Source organism: Vitis vinifera, chromosome 1 (assembly GCF_030704535.1).
Source record: "Vitis vinifera cultivar Pinot Noir 40024 chromosome 1, ASM3070453v1".
In the NCBI taxonomy this organism is placed as follows: domain Eukaryota; kingdom Viridiplantae; phylum Streptophyta; class Magnoliopsida; order Vitales; family Vitaceae; genus Vitis; species Vitis vinifera.
In genome coordinates, this window is record NC_081805.1 from 328,735 (window position 1) to 347,442 (window position 18,708).

The 18,708-nt window shown below is 38.1% G+C and overlaps 3 protein-coding genes across 6 annotated transcripts in view; all 3 read right to left on the minus strand.

Moving 5' to 3' along the window:
- Window positions 1–362: 362 nt before the first annotated feature.
- On the minus strand, window positions 363–5,233 carry LOC100242441 (receptor-like protein kinase FERONIA). The gene has a single exon (XM_002273671.4). The coding sequence runs from the start codon at window positions 3,258–3,260 to the stop codon at window positions 486–488; it is 2,775 nt and encodes a 924-aa protein (XP_002273707.2). The 5' UTR covers window positions 3,261–5,233; the 3' UTR covers window positions 363–485.
- A 109-nt stretch (window positions 5,234–5,342) lies between these two features.
- LOC100259261 (uncharacterized) lies at window positions 5,343–7,593 on the minus strand. Of its 3 annotated transcripts, none has more exons than XM_010651619.3 (5): window positions 7,225–7,593; window positions 6,583–6,650; window positions 6,317–6,492; window positions 5,815–5,923; window positions 5,343–5,728 (listed from the first exon to the last, which is right to left on the minus strand). In XM_010651619.3, the coding sequence occupies exons 1-5, from the start codon at window positions 7,508–7,510 to the stop codon at window positions 5,426–5,428; spliced, it is 942 nt and encodes a 313-aa protein (XP_010649921.1). In that variant the 5' UTR covers window positions 7,511–7,593; the 3' UTR covers window positions 5,343–5,425. The 3 variants fall into 3 exon arrangements, with proteins under 3 accessions (XP_010649921.1, XP_002273771.2, XP_010649924.1); XM_002273735.4 differs by having other exon boundaries at window positions 7,213–7,591; XM_010651622.3 differs by having other exon boundaries at window positions 6,583–6,683; window positions 7,225–7,338.
- A 954-nt stretch (window positions 7,594–8,547) lies between these two features.
- Window positions 8,548–18,708, minus strand: part of LOC100267868 (serine/threonine-protein kinase 1) — a 31,215-nt gene continuing 21,054 nt past the window's right edge. Inside the window, exons 13-18 of one of the 2 annotated variants that reach the window (XM_002264836.5) lie at window positions 18,433–18,583; window positions 16,911–17,064; window positions 11,299–11,512; window positions 9,480–9,680; window positions 9,298–9,383; window positions 8,548–8,869 (exon numbers count right to left, since the gene is read on the minus strand). In XM_002264836.5, the coding sequence (XP_002264872.1) occupies window positions 8,770–8,869; window positions 9,298–9,383; window positions 9,480–9,680; window positions 11,299–11,512; window positions 16,911–17,064; window positions 18,433–18,583 (906 nt within the window). In that variant the 3' untranslated portion in view covers window positions 8,548–8,769. Of the gene's footprint in view, window positions 8,870–9,297; window positions 9,384–9,479; window positions 9,681–11,298; window positions 11,516–16,910; window positions 17,065–18,432; window positions 18,584–18,708 lie in introns of both variants that reach the window. The other variant, XM_010651598.3, reaches the window with a different exon arrangement.

The following is an 18,708-nucleotide window of genomic DNA, read 5'->3' on the forward strand; positions in this document are numbered from 1 at the left end:
ATTAATGTTTTTATTTCAAATTTTTATCATATAAAATCTTTAAAGAAATGTATATATTTAAACTCCTATTTATCTTTATAATAATAATTATAAAAAATAATATAAATTAATTAATAGAATAATTTTAAAACAATAAAATACAAAGACAAAAAGATAAAATTAAATATTATAAATTTTTTCATCTTAAATATATCTTCATTCTTAAATATTACATATTTCTATTTAATAAAATTTAAAATATTAAACTTTATCATTTAATTTAATATACCAAATATAAAAATTAAACATTATTAAAATTTATAATTTTATATATTTTTAATTTTATATAATATATAAATTATATATTTATTACATCACCGGTTTGACAGTTGATCTTACCAGTGAACCAACCGGTAAGTTTTTCGGTTCCATGACCGGTCGGTTTGATTATTATTAACAAAATAAAAATGGGTTTTAAGTAAAATGGCTAAAATCCGATGAGCCCGTTATCGGCCTTGGGGATTTCTGATCTCAGAGAAGACATCTCCGGACATCCCCAATGTGGATTCACCTCCACCACCTCCACCCCCACCCCCACCCCCACCATGCCCATTCCACCTCCTTTCACCCTCCAATCCTTCTTCTATCTCACTTACCTCCCCGCTCTTCTTCTGCAACTGCATCGCGAATTCAAGCCCCCACATCACATCACCCATCGCCGGCCGCTCCGTCCCCCGATCCCCCACGCAGCTTGTCGCTATCTCCCCAAACTTCCTTAGACACTCCGCCCCAATCTCATTCCTCACCCGATTGTCCACGATCTCCTCAAGCCTCCCGCTCTTGTAGTGGGCCTTTCCCCACTCCACCAAGCTCGCCTCTCTCCCCTCTAGGTGCTTTTCCACCGGCGGTCTGCCGCACAGAACCTCAAACAGAACCACCCCGAATGAGTACACGTCAGACTTATCCGTCAGCCGCTGGAGGAGGTAGTACTCCGGGTCTATGTACCCGAAGCTGCCCTTCACCACGGTGCTGACGTGGCTCTCGGACCCGCCGGCGGGTCCCAACTTTGATAATCCGAAATCAGAGACCTTCGCCACCCAGTTCTCATCAAGCAGTATGTTGGCGGTCTTCACGTCTCTGTGGATGATCGTGTGCTTCGCGCCTGTATGCAGATGGTGCAGTCCCTTAGCCGCGCCAATGCAGATATCGAGCCGCTTCTTCCATGGGAGAGGAGGGTTATCAGTGCCGTAGAGATGATCCCGGAGGGCGCCGTTGGCCATGAAGTCGTAGACGAGGATCATCTCCCCGTGTTCCGCGCAGTAGCCGATTAGAGAAACCAGGTGGATGTGGCGGAGCTGCGAGAGCATCTCAATTTCTGTGCGGAACTCGCGCGTTCCTTGCTGGGACGTGGGGTTCAATCGTTTCACCGCGACTGGGGTTGCTCCGCCGTGGATGGCGCCCCTGTAGACGTTTCCGAAGCCGCCGACGCCGATGAGGAAATCGTCGCTGAAGTCGTTCGTCGCTGAAAGCATCTCCTCCAGCGAAAAATGCCTGCACAGCTCCGACGGCCGAGGCGTATATCTCGTCTTGGTTGACTCGGCGCCGGATTGCGAGAATGGAGTCCACCAGGATGTTCCTCGGCTCGTGCCTGCAGTCCTTGCCTTCTTCTTCGCTCCCAGGCGCCGGAGAATGAAGAAAAATAAAATCAAAGCTACGGCAACAACCCCGCCCACCACTACTCCGGCGAAAATCAATGGTTTTCGGACCTTATTCCAACGATCCGCCGTTTGAATGGGTTCAATTTGATCCACTTCGGCTTTAGACTTATGTTTAGGGATAGGATTGGGTCCGGCGAGGTTTCCGTCGCTTGCGTTCAATTTGAATATCTCCAAACCGTTCAAAAGAGCATCGGAGTACTTGGCATGAGCTCCGGTGTTGGGGTGCAACGCCAGCCATAGCTCTTGGCGGACTCCCCCTGCTTCCGGCACTATCACCACGAATTCCCTGAAAATCGGTACTCCGATACCATCGGCATAAACCATAATATCCATCTGATCGTCGGCCGTCTGGTTATTCAAAAATATCTCAAACACCCTCTGATTGATCCCAGTTATCTCCGGCGCAATCTCGCAGAAATGGAGCCTCACCAGATAGTAAAACCCTGAATCCACGGGGAATATCCACGTCAGATTGTAGTTCTCGTTGACATTCCTGTTCATCCCCATGGAGCGAGCAGTCCTGTAGAGAATCTCAGGCGCAGTATAGGGTGGAACCTTGGTGAATTTGATCTTAATTGTGAGATGAAATGGATCTTGCCCAGCTGCGGGTCCGAAGATAAAGGAGTCGTCCTGAGACCATTCTCGGAACATGCCGGTGTCGTCGACGGCCGAAATGGCTTGCCCGTCCACGTTTAATCTATAAACCATCTCGAGTGCAGTGCCATTGTTGATCGTGAATGGCTGCGATTGCCCAGCCATGGAGATATCTTCACCTTTGAGGTAAAGATCCGTGGGCATGGAAACAACCTCGATGCCATTCACAAAGGCAAAAGCACCTGCAACTGGAGCGAAAGTGAGATTCAGCAGCTGCTCCGAGCTCACCCAAACACAATACTCCTTACTGAAATGGGTTTGATTAAGAAAGCCAGCAGTGAGCCAAGCGCTGAAGTTGTGAAGCAGCGTGTAGTGGTTTGCCGTGACGGAGAAGAAGGCGTGGGAGGGATCGAGATTGGAGTAGGAGGCCGGATGGAAGTGAAGGCGAAGGAACTTGGGGCCCGGGGATAGCGGGAAGGCGTAAGTGAATTGGGAGGTGAAGATACGAGCAGTCATGTAAGGAACCAGTGGAACGGAGTCTTGGGTGGAGGCCATGGAGATGGAAGATGCATTGAGTTGGGAGCATATGAATTTTGAACCGGTGTCACTAGTCCATTTGCGGCCATCAGGGGCGGTGCTGTGGCCATGGCTTCCACAATCTAGAGCTATGTTCTCCACGGGAGTGTAGGGTGATGATGAAGCTGTGACAGCGATGACAATGGAGATGGCATGGATTGAAGCAAGGATGCGGAAGAGCACCAAGTTTGTATCAGTGTTGTTCATAGCGCGCCTTACGATGGAAACCATTCTCGAAAACGGTTTTAACATGGAGAATATATATTCAGTCAGACTATGGGCGGAAAATAGAATATTTTGTCTACTCGGGTCCAATAGGTCCTCAGTCCTCACTACGTAGTAACGTCTCACATGATTGAGGTAAATAAAATTACTCTGATACAATGTGAGCATTTGCTGGACAAAGACCCCACACCTCTCATGGTAATGATAACCTGGAGACTCTATTCCAAAATAGAAGAGGAGGCCCAGGAGTTCCACTTGTAAGTGGCGCACTACACAACAAAGTTGAGTTCAACATCTTTCCACACTACAAGATAGAGATGGAGATGGATCTCCTCTTCTTCACATTCAATATAAAGTTCATGTTTTCTTTATGATATCTGAAACCAAAATGATCATTACACTTGAGAACAGCCATGGCAGGAAAGCACTCCTACTCCCAATGCTTTGCCTTTTTATTTCTATCAACCAACTCACACACAAGAAACATAGCTCCAAACTCAGGAGAAACATAGCCTTGGAAACAAATGGGTGCTGGGGCTTTGGTGAAAAAGGAAAAAAAAAAAAACATAATCGTTTGGTCATCGGGACCCTGAACGGCAGCGATAGGTAGACTTGCAGCCGCGGTCAGACCCCTTGTTTGGGCCCGGTAGGCAGCTGCTGTATGCTGGTGTTGAGCCTTTACAGATCCCTTTGTCTGGAGTGAGAGCCCCGTATGATATAGACTTGACCCTTGCCTCTGCAAGAAACCGGTAGCTCACTTCCGACTCCATGAACAACTCTTCTCCTGTGAAGCATTCAGCAATGGTGGCCTCCAGACATTTCTTATGGTGTGTCATTTGAGAAGCAACCACATGGATACTAGCAATGAGGATCATCAAGACGCAAAAGCCCTCCCTCAGCCTCATTCTCATTCCAAGAAGCAGAGAGAGTGAAAGGGAGTACTATATGATGTAAACAAAAGAAACCATCATGATGTAAAGAGTCCATTTTCAAGCTTCCTTACCCGTTTCTTCACCTAACAAAACGAGGGAGATAATGGAGCATATTTCAAGTGGAAAGAGCACCACACCAACTTATACAAACCACAAATTTGTTTTGTACCTTGACGATGTTTGAATAATTCAAGTTTTGGGCCAATTCGCACCCCTAACTTTAGACTAATAAAATAATGAAAGTGAGACCAAATCATGGAATCTTCCATCCTAAAGTCTATCTTCATTTCATTAATAAACCACCCAATTGTTGATACCATGGCATCCAAGTTGATGCTTTTACAGTAATTCTCAACTTTTTTTCTCTAGACCCACTTCAATTCATCTCAACCACACACCAAACTCAAACGTATTGCTTACTTGGATCAGTGTCAGCTACCATTTGCTTCAAGAAAAGGATCTGGGTATGATTGATATTAGTAACCTATTGTCTTACAAGCAAAAGTGTTTTCACTTCCTAGGGTGTACATCCACCAGACTAAAAGGCTCCCAACAACCCACTTCACAATATGGTAAACACAGTTTTCATGGTATAATAGCATTGGTATATAATATAAAAGGGAAATCCATCAAGTTCTATCTTGGAGATTCATGTAGTGAACCAAAATAATCAGTTTTAGGCTAGTAATCACTGTGATAAAGAATTCATAAGATTAGGTGAATTTGGATTTCACCATTAACATAGAAAAGAAATAAGTACAATTCACATTGGAATCCCAACGACCAACTAAAATCAATCTGGTCTGTCCTGTAGAAATTCACGCTTCTCATTCTCACCTTGGTTTCTCATATTTTTTTTATCACTACAAAAAGACAAGAGGTTAATTAACTTAATCTCTCACCAAGTTGGGCATGTTGAAGCCAACCAACTAAGATCAATCTGTTCTATCCTGTAGAAATTCATGCCTCTCATTTTCACATTGGTTTCTCATTTTTTTTTTTGCACTACAAGAAGGCAAGAGGCTAATTACTTAATCTCTCACTAAGTTGGGCATGTTGAAGCCATTCTTTGCCTTATAAGATGCCAAAGAAGAGTTTGTAATGGCATATTTTTGCAGTGTCAACAACTTTTGCCTTTGACAACCCAATAAACACTGTTCTGGTTCTATGACTTATCTTAACTGGAGAAAACAAGGGCTTGCCACTCTTCTAAAGAAGAACCATATTCAGGACCAGAGACACAGGAATCTATATAACCACCCAAGATTAATGTAAAGCACACACTTTGAGTTTTCATGCTAAAAAAGTGAAACCACCATTTCCCAAAATTGGAAAGATTTAAGATTACTGCTAGGTTTAAATTCTTATCATCTCATTTTAACAGCACAAAGCAATGAACTTTCAGTATTCAAGATACAGAGTTACCCTCCTAAACATTTCAAATGGCAGATTCAATCTCCAATCCTTCTGTTTACGGCTCAAAGGTCTACCTTTGCCCAAAGGGTCCCTATTTTCCCTCACATTTGCCAACTTCCACACACAATTTGCTGATTCTGTTTTGATGGACTCCAGCATGAAAACACCATCCTTTTCGAGGCATTGAGTTTCTACATCTTCTACATAGCTTACTCTCATAGGCATGTCTTTGAATCGATCCAGATCATCTGGCACCTTTAGCAACCGTTCTGCACCTGGCGATGATACCTACAAAATAAAACAATGTTTTCTTTAAATATAAGAAACAAACTTTATGGGTATTTTGATTACATAATAGTTAGATTCTCAGTTACCTCAATAGCCAAATTGTGAGGTATCTCTCCAAGTGCTCCCATTTCATCTAGTTTTTTCTTGTACTCTAGGTTGTACCTTTCAATCTCCTCCATGCTTGGACACCCATATCTGGTGACAAGCATACTGGTCTTTGTCAATAACAAACTTTGGAGATCCAAATTGAAAGAATATACAAAGTTCTATTGATTAATTATATGGACTCGATAGGAGGAACATCATCTTTCAGTAAATGACTAACCAGAACCAGAAGTAATTTACCAAGAAAGTTGAGTCATCCTTTTTCAAGCTACTGACCATCATAGGTTATCTTTTTGAGATTTAAGAGAAAATAGGTCATATTTTTTCCACAGAAAATGGAAACTTTCATTGTCACCATAGTAACAGAATGAATATTCAACATGCATCTGTTCCTTCTTAATTTTACCCATAAGATGAATATTTTGTCGAAACTCCATGATTCAACTATAGGAAACATTGTGTACCTAACATGAAAATTCTTACTTGTTTGATAGTTTGTCTAGTCTCACATATATGTACCCTCGTGGAGTTGTCTTGAAAGAGAAGAGTTCCATATCACCACCAAATTGTAAGAGAACCTCACGAGCAATAGATAGAACCCGTTCGCCCCAGGGAACATTTTGCAGCACAATGCCACCACCATCCCCTCCATCACCTATCTAAATTGTTGAAGACAGACATCAACCAAAATGGAATTTACAACTAAAATGAAAGTAGACCCATCATAAATGCAATCCAAAACAATGCACCTCAGGCTCAACCTCTTCCTCTTCCTCTTCCTCCCATCCATCAGTGGTCTCTCCTTCACTTGTTTCATCTGTAAATGTAAGCATGCTCAGAGAATAACCTCCTAAACAAAAAACTAACAAATTAATCTCACAGCACTTAGCTAGTGAACCCAAAAATAGAGAAGAAAAATTAAAGGCTGAATCAAATTATTGGAAACTGTTTTGTTTACATGCCATATGATTGTGAAAATGATCTTGATAAGGTGCTTACAGGGACCCTATAAAAAAAAATGCAAACCCACATTCAAATAGCATTAAAAAGCTTATTAAATATAAGAAATATACATATAATCAGGTGCACCAGCATAGAATGAAGTGTAACCCATTTGATCATTCATATCAATTCGCAAAAAGAAAATTCTATTAACAAGATTTAGCCATCAGAGACGATGCGGAACTTTGATCAAACACTTGGAGAACATTCACCATACAGACGTGAACAAACGCGACCAAGAAAACAGTAATCTCACACTCCAAACAGCACAACAACAAAGTATAAGAAAACTACATCATGGGATAGAAGAACACGAAAACACGGAATCTAATTCAAAACAAGACCAGTAAATGCAAAAGGCGAAGAAAGAAACAAACGTAGAGGTTTACACTGATGTGGGTGATCTTCTTTGCTGTCAATATGATCAGAGGAGTTGGTGTTTAGGAATCTAAGAGTTGGAGAAGAAGAAAGTGAGGATGCGGGTTTGAATGGAAAGCCAACAAAATGAGAAATAGGAGGAGAGAAGGAAGATGAAGAAAAAGGGTTTTGGGGGGAGGAGGGGAGTGTGGAGAGGGTTCTGAAAGAGAGATTATTGGAAGAAATAGAAGAGGAGAAGAGGGACCTGGGAATGGTGTGTAGCAGTGAAGTGGGGATTCTGCTACTCATTCTTCCCATTTCTCAATAGCTTGGTGCTGCTCCTGCCTTGAGAGTTTTGCTTTTGCCTCTAAAGGACGACGCTTAGCAATAAAATGGCTATGTACATATATGATTCCAAAATAATGGAAAGACCCATTTGTAATTATTTTTTTGGTTTTCTTTCACTGATTTAGGTAGTGAAAAATGAAATTGTCACAATTCACATAAAGCCCCTTTCTTGTTGCCTAACTTAGAATTCAACTTTTGTTTATTCTACCTTCATTTTTTATTTTTTTATTTTTCAATTTCATTACATGTTTTTGCTATTAAGTAAGTTATTGAACCATAAAAAAAATACGAGTACAAGTACAAAAATTATGTTTTAAAAAGTTGTATAAAAAATAAAAATAGTAGTTTACACATTTTCAAAAGTTTTATAGAGGTGTAGGTAACAAGATTTATTTATTTATTTATTTTTAAATATAACTAAATCACTTGAGTCTTGAGAATTGAGATTGTGCTAAGTGCTAACCCACCAAGGTTTTACAAAATTTCCATTTCTTTTTCCTTTTTTCTGAAACAACTAGGCCCGGCTGAAAATAAAGTAGTATTAAAGGAAAATAAAGTATTCAAATATTTTAAATTGTCAAAGTACTACTACTTATGCTTTAAAATGCAATATTTTAATGTTCTCATGAAAATCGAAAATTGTTTTCTATATCTTCAAAAATATTTTGTTTAAATGAAATGAAAAACAATTCTCATTTCCTCTGCAACATACAAGATTTAACCAATTTTCTCGTGTTGGATTAACCTGAAAGTCATGGAATTTGCAAATATTTCAGGATCACATCCAAGTTTAATATATATTGTGAAACCAAAATCATTAAAATAAAGGGTTGGGGAGTAAAAATGAGACAAATTTTTCCTCACCACAGGTTACCACTTTTCTTAATGGCACCCAAAACCTACCATGGAATGACCCTTTCGAAAAGGGAAATTTCTGTAAAATCAAAAATGGGGTTTTAAACAAAGAGAAAAAAACTTCCAATAGAGCAAGAGAGACATTAGCAGTATAGATCAAAAATGAAATACTGATTTATTTCCTAATGGGATTGGTGATATACATGCAAAGTTGCAACAGAAGATTAAGATGGGCCATGACTGTCCTCTTGTGGCTTCCAGTCTTACCCTTTTCTCACCTTTACACAAAACTAAGATCCTAAATAACAGACTCAAAGAGATCAAGAAAAACAAATCAAAAAACACATACAAATTCTTACAGGAAAAGAGACTATCTACAGCCGCAGAATAGTTCGAAGTGTATCACAAAGGTTTTGAATAGTCTGTTGCTCTTGTACTGCTTGCAGATCCTGGAGTGGCATCTCTTCATAACTCCTGCAACAGATGAAATACATGGGTTAGGAACAAATAGCTGATCTTAAAGTAAATAAATCACATTATAACAACCGGCCATGAATATGTCTTTTGCTTTGGTTCTGAGACCCCCACTCAAATAAATGAGTAAGCAACAAAAGTCGCAGTCAAAACAAGGTGTATCTGCAAACGATTCAGCATTCAGGGATAAAAGACTTGAGCAAACTATAAGGAATGTATGTGGTAGCATTTCAAGTTTAAATGCATCCTGGGCAGAAGCGTGCTCATGCATGGTTGTTCTTTGGTTGATGTGATTTTCAAAAAGACAAATGTGCCTTAAGCAATAGCTGAGAAAATTTGATTGGATGTTTTGTTCTATGGTTGATCTCATTCCAAAAAGATAATAAGCATGTTGTAAGATAAGAACTACAAGATCTTGAAGTTCATACGTTTTGTGGTAAGCCAAAGCTTGTGCCAGATTCAATAGCGTAGAGCTTGAAGTGAGCCTCTGGTACATGCTTGGAGGAAGGGGAATCTGCAGTTACATCAAATATCGCATTAAACAACAAAGTAGAAGTATATATATATATATATATATAGAGAGAGAGAGAGAGAGAGAGAGAGATGGAACCTCATTTTGTCCCCTTCTACCCTTCTTGAGCTGACTATCACCAGTAAAAAGCTCCTGCACCGCTTCCACGGCAACAGCTCCACTACTTTCTCGTTGCCTTCCTCCAAGAACATTGCCAGACAAAAGAGCAATTGGAGATATATCAGTTGCCCTCAAGAATGGAATGGGTACTGTGTTACCAGCTGCATATATGGACCAAAGCTACAATGACAATGAACAGTTTGTAAGAAGACACCCAAGTTGCACTCATACCAACAAGCACTTCCAGCAACGAGGAAAAAGAGAAAACACTTTAAGAAGCATACCAGATAAACATTAAAAAGGCCACAACATAAACCCTCATCAAGCCTCATTCTGAGCATTATTTAGAGGTTGGTGTAAAACCTGATTAATTGATCAAATTGGGTTTGGAGTGGTAAGCTGGATTTGAATGGTGCGAATCCAAATAAAATTCAGCTACAAATTCAGAATTTTGGCCCAAGAAAGAAGAAACTGAGGGGAAAATGAGAAAACTAGCTCATCACCCATTAACCTAGCTCTGGTCTACCCTCAAAGAAGGGTACTGGGAAAGATGAATTTGATAAGGTTCCAAACTTCAGCAGCTTCGCATAAGCTAGTGGCTAAGAGTTAAACATTTGCGTGTGCCCACCAAAGCAGTTTACATTGCACTCAGGAAAATCACATTATATTATCTTCTTCATTGATTCAGTTACAAATTTGAGATCAATAATTAGGAAAACATGCTGAATTTGGGGAAGCTATGGTGCATAATTCAGGAAAACTGAAATATTTGATTTTTATAGTGTACACCATGCATTCAGCAAGTCAGATAGTTGGATTCAGGTTAAACAACTGTCCCAGAAATTCAAAAACAAAATCCATCATTCCAAGGAACTTTCATTTCACCTTTTCAAAATGTAAAATGAAGCAAGCTCAAGGAACTCATAAATACTAATCAATTAGTACATCAACTATTGAATGAGAGAAAAGAAAAGGCATATATATGCTAGGAAAAGCTTGGGCGCTGATTACTCCAAAAACACATTGAACATGTTATGAGTTATATGGTGATAGAAATGGTAACCAGCAACAAACTAGAGAGTTAATGATACCCAGCTGAAAAGGCAGAAATGTGCAAAGTCTCATACCACATATATGGACCATAAATTAGACCATCTTCTCAAGACCAGAAATTCTGAACTCCCATGGTCTGAGAGCCCATCTGGGAGTGATTTTGAGAAAGCTACAAGTACTTTCTAATATTTGGAAGCACTTTCTCACAAAAATTATGTGTTTGACAAACCTTTGAAAATTATTTTTAAAAATCTAGAGAATCACTTCAAGTGATTCTTAGATAATTAGTTAGTAGGTGATTCTTTCAAAAAAAAAAAAAAGGATAAATAAAAGAGATAAAATTGTATTGAAAAGAGCCACCAAAACAGTGACTCAAAGTATAGTGATTCTTTCAAAAATTGCCTTGTTTACTATATAACACATTACCAAAAAAAGACTATCCAAGCGCTTTGTTTTGTTTGTTTATATCCAAAGCCCAAGTGATCCTCCTTAAAAGCATTTGTAATGAAAGCGCTACATGCTAAAAGTTCTTTAACTAGAATCACTCCCCAATAGGCTCCAAATTTCCATACATAAAAGCACTTGAACTTCCATAAACTTCCAAACTTGCATCACTTATTCCAACTTTGGAGTATCCATCATTTAACTTTGCAGCCAAGGACTAAATTCTGGTTGCTCCCTGAGCAATTTGGTGCATACTCATTCATCATTTGGAAAATTAAAGGTTGGAGAATGTAGAATTTACCTTATCTTGTGATGCAAAGGCTGTCCTACTGACTGTTTCATTCTTTAATTGGCTACTGCTCACACCACCACCTCCAGCTTGCACCTGAGAAATGCTACTTGTCCTGAGATTCTGCTCAGGAGAGCCAAATACTGATTTGGATGTTGTTTGTTCCCCTGGATGTGATTCTCCAACCTGGTCATTGTTTGCAGCAACATCAACTGTATCCTCCACCCTGCTAGAATATCTCAATGAAGTTGTACACTCTTGAAGACATTAAAAAGAAAAACTTACAGGCAAAAGGTAAAGATGGGATATTTGTGCAGTAAGCTATTCAAGAGGAGATCCTAAGAAGGGGGAAAAGGAGGAGAAAAACTTCTAAGGTTCAATTTTTTATTCTACATCATTTATTGGCAACAAAAGGGACAATAAGTTAGATAACAGTTAAAAGAATGAGCACAATGGAGTTAAATGGATGACTAATATTTGAGTCAAAAGGCAAACATATAAGACTCATTTGGAGTACTGGAGGAAAAAGTTTCATCTTGCTAGTGCTTAGGGTTGATTATTACTATTATTGTTATTGCTATTAGTATTGTCAGTATTATTAGTATTATTACTGTTGCTATTATTATCATAACTATATTTCTTCTTAATCTTTTTGGGTGGGAGATTGAAGAAACAACTAGTTTACCAATGTGATAAGAAAAATGCAGAGTAACATATAAAAAAAAAGCATAGAGCTTTCTCCATTCCATTGTTCCTTTAGTAAGTACAGGAGGAACTTGTAAAGGATATGATTTTTTGGGCAAAACAAAAAATATATATTTTCATAATAAAAAATAAACAATTCATTGACATGAATTTTAGCACAAGCAAAGGATGAGAAATCCTACCAAAAATACAAAGAATGATTAAAAAAGGGAGGAAATACCTAACAAGAGCAATAAGAGGGATACAGTCCAGAACTAAAAAGGAATACATACAAAATATAGCAACAATGTAAAATCAAGATGGTAAAAAAAATTCCCAACAAAAAAAATCATTTGCTAGCTCCACACCCTTTTAAAAATGCTGCAACATTATTAGCTAAACATGGGGACTAAGAAAAGGAACAATTCACTACTAGCTAGGTCTAGGATTTGACAAAGCCACATGTCATAATTCCAAAGACCTCTCTCCAACTTAAACATCGATAATATCACTACAGAAAAATCTCCCTCTACCAATAATTTAAAAAGATCCAAAGCTTAGGACCACAATAAGCCCTCCAAAAGAGCTAAGGCCCTGTTTGGATTGACTTTGAGAAGCCAAAAGCATTTTTGTTTGGATTAACTTTGAGAAACCAAAAGCTCTTTGTTAAGCTAAGTAAGAAATGTTGTACCTGTTTGACTAGCTTTATTAAAAAAGCTTATATTTGTCGTCTTTAATATGTTCTTGGTTGCCTATCAAAAAAAATTAAAAGAGTTTACGGCTTAAAAAAGAGTTTAGCAACAAAGTCAGAAAAATGTTACTTCTTGTACAAGCTCTATTTTGACTCATACAGGAAGTCATTTCATATCTAACAGAAATTTTACAATACAAATATTACCCTTTGAAAATTACAACAAAATCCAAAAAGTTATCCCAAATAGGACCTAAGATCTTTGCCTCAATAGTAAATCCCTCTCCTGTCAGTTTAAAAAAGGCCCTTAACATTATATCATAGTGATCCCTAAGCACACAACCAATCCCCAGTTAGCCTAAATAACCAAGAGCATACCCATAAAACTTTAACTTAATCAAATTCATCGAAAATGAACTCCATATTGAAAACAACTAGCAAATTATCCTTTTTTACCTATCAACTGTGTTCTAATAAAATGTAGGAGGTTCAAAGGAGTATCCTCAAAAACTATGGAGTTTTAGCCTGAGAAGAGTGAGTGTTTAGCTAGGTTGGCAATTCCAAACAAAAATTTCCTAAGTGTCTCCTAACTCAGTTTTTTTCTGAATCCTTCCTCAAACTACTTGCTTAATGAAGATCAAGATGTTGAAATTGCTTAGAGGCCAAGGCAAATAGTTGAGGTTGTAGATGAATGAAATTGAATCAACCAAGTTTTCAAATCGCTATTTTTCCTGAACTATTTCTTTAGGAGTTGAGGAGGCTAGGGTAACAATTTTTTAACCAAGTGTTTATGTGCCTTGTTCCAAGATCGATCCAGTTTTTGCTGGATCTTTTCTTAGTCATTGGATCAAGGGTTCCTTCCTTTTAATACCAAATTGTTTCCATTTTAGGGCTAGAGACTGCAACCGTTTTCTTCTCTCTTGATCTCTCTTTATCCTTACCAAATTAAGAGTGTTTGGCTGCTAAGAAAATCCCCTTTTCACCTTAATTTCCAAACTGTTTTTCCATCAGATTTTCTTAAAAAATGGGTTGATTCTTCACATTCATTCATCTCTCATTTTCTTATTAATTTGGATTTGGGTGAAAACCCATTTTCTTCTTGAATAAGCTTCAAAAAGGGACCGAGATCAAGCTTGGTGTGGACTCCAAGTATGTTCCAAAAGATGAAGGCATGTAGCTGAAGTGAAAAGGTGTTGGTCAAGTAGTTTGTGAAGAATTGGTGGACTTGAGCTAAGTAAATCCTTGTAAACCTTGATTGTTCTTCATAGTGGAAGTTTTTATTGTTAGTAGGCCTATGGCTTTTTATCTCTTAGGAGATTTTCCACATAAAATTTGGTGTCATTCTCTCTCTCTCTCTCTCTCTCTCTCTATTTCTACTATTTGATTTGTTTTCAATTAATGATATCATTTGTTACTTGTGCATAAATGTTGGATGGACGAAAAATGAGCTAAACTAGGCATGATTATCCTTTCATAATCTTGAATACTTTTGTTCCATTTGATTGATATCAATTAGTGATTGGATATGTGTTAAGGAAGAAATTGTTCTTATGAATTTGCGTTGGGGAGTGTTGAAGCATTTGCATTTGACTTGCATTTGTAAATTGTTAGGAGAGCGTTATTTCATTCATACTAGAATGTGACTTTTAATCACTATTGGAAGTATTTGAACCCCTTGAATGTATTTAAAGAAACACCTATCCCCCACCACCCACCCCCTCTGGTGAACTCATCATTAAGATTCACCTTCAAAGAGTTTTAGAAATGAATCAAATTCCAAGTAGATCCTAAGGTCCTTCACTTATCCTTAAAATCCTTGCATTTCTTCCCTTAAATCCTACAAGGTAAGGCAACTCACATACTAAAGTATCCCTCCTCAGGAAATACCCCCAAAGCCTCTAAAAAAGATAAATATCATATCATTAGACTATCATGCCATTCAGATAAATACAATCTATCCCAGCAAAACACAATCTATTCTAACAAGACTAAATAGTCGATGCGAAAGTCTCTAAGCTGATGGGAAATGTAAAAATAAAAGTTGATATAAAGTCATGACTTTTCGATACCCATAAATTACAGAGCTTTGGCGGAGAAAGTTTCATTCCTCGAATCCATCCAAACCACTTTATTCTCTTCTTCCCTAATATCACCTTCCCTTATAAATCAAAGAAGAAAAGTTCTACGTTATCAAAGTCTCAATCATTCAAATGCCTAGAAAAATAAGAATTCCAATGACCTCTCCCACTTGTCTAGTCCCAGAAATCTGCCACCCACACTTCTTTTTAGCTAATGCATAAAAAGAGGGAAAGAATACACACAAAGGCTCATCTCTACACCATTTACCCTTTTGTTTTTTTAAAACCAAGGAACTTTCCATGGTCAAGCCCTTAAAGTGTTGACTCAACCTCAAGGTGTTGACTGCTCCACAACAACCAGCTTCGGGTAAATTCAGAGTATCATCAATAGTATGATTCAAACACAATTTATCCTTTCAAAACTTCACCTCATCTCATATAGAGAAAAAGGCCCTAGTATTAAACATATCCCAATCCTTCCTAATGGTTTTCCATAGTCCAACCCCATATCAATCCCTTGCTTCACAAGAAATCCACCCCCCTTCATCCTCCCTATATTTTCCTCCTATGACCTGCTTCCAAAGAGCTTCCCATTTCAAATGCACAATGCCAACTCTAGAGCCCTACCTTCCTAGAGGAAATCCGTTTGAATTTCCCAAACTATTTTGGCATTGCTATGGATAAAGGCTTGGAAAGACAACTATATGGTGTGGACAAGAGAAGCAATGCACTGAAATCCCAGCTCTCCAAGGCATTAATGATTAGAAATTGGAATTTGTGCTACAAGATTGCTTAAGAAGTCTATTTGGCTAAGGCTCTGTTTGCATCATGGAAAGCGTTATGAGTAGGATGAGGGAAAGAAAAAAGAAAAGGAAAATATAAAGAAAATAAATTGAGCTCAATAAATTCTTTGTGCACTCATTCTCCAATTTTATTCCCCAACAAAGAATAGAATTGAAAAGAAAATGGTGGGAGAAAGAGCTTTGGTGCAGTGCTTCAACTAAAATTGTTTATGAGCATCCAAATAAAACTGGAGAGAACATCCTCACTAAAGAGGTGTGCTTTCTATTGGCTATAACCACAGTGATTCTTTTTTCTTCATTTTATTTTCATTCATTCACATGGATGTGTTGAGAAAGAAGGAGAGTTTGAACTGCAGTTTTTCATCAACACATTGAAGCACACTGCAGAGACCTAAATATCATTTTGGTTAAGCTGCTTCTAAATTCCAAAAAAAAAATCAACTCCTCTTCAATTGTGGGTATTCCAAGGAGGTCTAGGTTATGGTCCTCAGGCTGAAAAATCTGAAGAGATACAATGCACCACAATCAGGAAGGGGATTGGATGGTTTTAAACTGTAAGGGTAGCATCATTATCAAGGAGGAAAGAAAAACGGCTACTGCATCAACTGTTTACCATCCTGTAGAGGCACAGTATACTAGGACATAGCGGTAACAGTTGCATTAAATCATTTTAAGAAAGCCATTTGCCTCTGCTATTATTCTTCCAATATGCAAGTCCCTTCCCTAGATCATCTTATATCTTATTTTTCCTTTCTGAATATTCAGTATCTTTTATGTGTAAAAGAAAACATTTCAGCTGATGCCCAGTCACATAATTGACAGATATTAGTATCCAGATAAACTGTAATTAGTCATTCTTGACAGGAGCCAACACCCTCTTCTCACATGGAAAAACCAAAACCCTCAGCTCCACCAAAGTTATCAAGCTTGCATTATATGAAATAACGGACAAAATCTAAAATTTGATCTTCATTTCAACAGCAAGAAAACGCAATGATAAATAGGAAATAGTAGAAGAAAAGAAACATTTAATTAATTGTGGACTGTTTCAGAATAACACATACACAAGCACTTTGGAAATAAGCATACCTTTGCACATGCTACCATGAGTAGACCAGACATCACAATCTCAAATTCTCAAGTAAAATATGTACATGAGGACTCAATGTCAGAGGGTGACAGAAAATTCTTACCCCAATGAAGACTGAAGTATTAATTATTACCATGACCAAACTTCATATCAGCATCATAACTTACTGATGATTATAAGTTTTTTTTCTTTATTTGGCGGATCAATTGAAATCATATTTTTAAAAATAAGACATTTGCATCTAAGTGAAAAGTAGAAGTACAGTGGAAGAAAAATACCAGTTGTTAGTTGATTTGATTCCAGGGCCACCAACAGGATGGCTCTCAACATTTTCATGAGCAGCTGAGGGTTCTTTTGTACTGGAAACAGGTGTTTGATTGGCGGTTTTATCCATCTCAAACCCACCATGAACTATTACAGTCCCAAACTCACCTGTTAAACAAAGAGTACAAACAAAATCATAAAACCGTAACTCCACTAGATTTTTAGGCATTGTTTTCCTTTTCAACAAGAAGACAGATGAATAAGCTATTATTTCCAACCAGGCAAGAGGCTACAGAGATTTCTTTTTCTTCCAGAATAAAACACTTTATTCATCCATAATATTGCATTAAGTAAACCCTAAAATAAGGGTTTCATTGACAAAGATAAACTCTAAGAAAACAAAAATCAAAAATTAAAGTTGCCATTTTCAGATCCTCCCAGATTTGGTGGAATACATTGAGCAGTTTGTACTGAAGCTGAGAATGCTGAATTCACAGGAGCACCATAAAAGGTTTACCCAGGTTATATAGAGGTAAACTGCATTTACATTCCTTGAGGTTAGACCTAATGACCCCTGCTCACTATCCTCCCTTACCACACCACCCCTCTGCCCATTAGAATTGCTGACCAAATTGAGTAAATGGATATATATATATGTGTTTACTCCATCATCAGCTTCTCCATCTCCTTTTCTATTTACTCCTGTCTCTCCATTTCAAGAAAGTTTTTTTTTTTTTTGGACAAGTAAAGGTCTCTCAATTGCAAGAAATTGTTTCTTCTTCTTGATTTAGTGTCTATTTAAAAGGACTCACCAACAGAAAATGAGCAAGAGAGAGAGAGAAGAAGAATGTTGTTTCTTGAAATCAATTTCTTTGAACCAGTAGTGTTTTGATGGCAATGTTTTCTGAAACATAATGTACATAAGTAGATGTGATATGGTGCATGTATCATAAGGTAAGTGATGATAGAATTGGTGGCATCAGTAAATGGTGGAAGGTGTGGAGATGAAACTGCAATGCCACAGACATGGCCAGTGGACATAGGAAGTTGAGAAGATTCAAGTAGAGGTAGATTTGGTGGCAATGGGGCTGGTTGTGAGGCTCCAATGCAGGACCAAGTGGTGAAGGAGAAGTTGAAGAGAGAATTTTTAGAACTCTTGCTGCAAATTTTAGCTTCTCCATTTCAACCCATTTTCCATAACAATGAAAGAAATAAAAATCAGGGGAAATAATGAAGAAAAGAATGATGAGTTGGGAGGCCCTAGAGATTTGGATATAAGAGAAAAAAGAATAAAACTTTGAGGAGAGAGCAAAGTGCAAAGCAGTTTTAAGAAAAGGACAAAAACAAGATTTCCAGAGAAGTTAAGAGCATGAGAATTAACTAGTGGAGAAGAGAATTTGTTACCAACAACAGAACCAGATGGAAGTACAGTATAATTTCATAAACAAGAAGGAAGGATCCTGTTACTAGGCCCAAACACAGTGTAGCCTTTCCTTTTATATAACCTAGAGGGTACAACATACACTATAAGCCTACCTTCTCCTTCTAGTTCCACACCATCAGATATCTTCTGCTTCACCAAAGTACTAGCTGTGGGTACCTCATTTGTAACTTGAAGTCCATTGTTGAAAGGCCTTGATGGAACTGTATCTCCATAATCCTCATTCAATTTTGGACCTTCCGGAGGCTGTTTCAAATCAGAAACATGTAAAAACAATATGAAAGATCGACTTTTTTCTGATAAATAGAAAGAGGGGAGGGAGTGGTTGTGGGTGATGAGAAGATGGATGCAGACTGTGAGTGTAAAAAGGA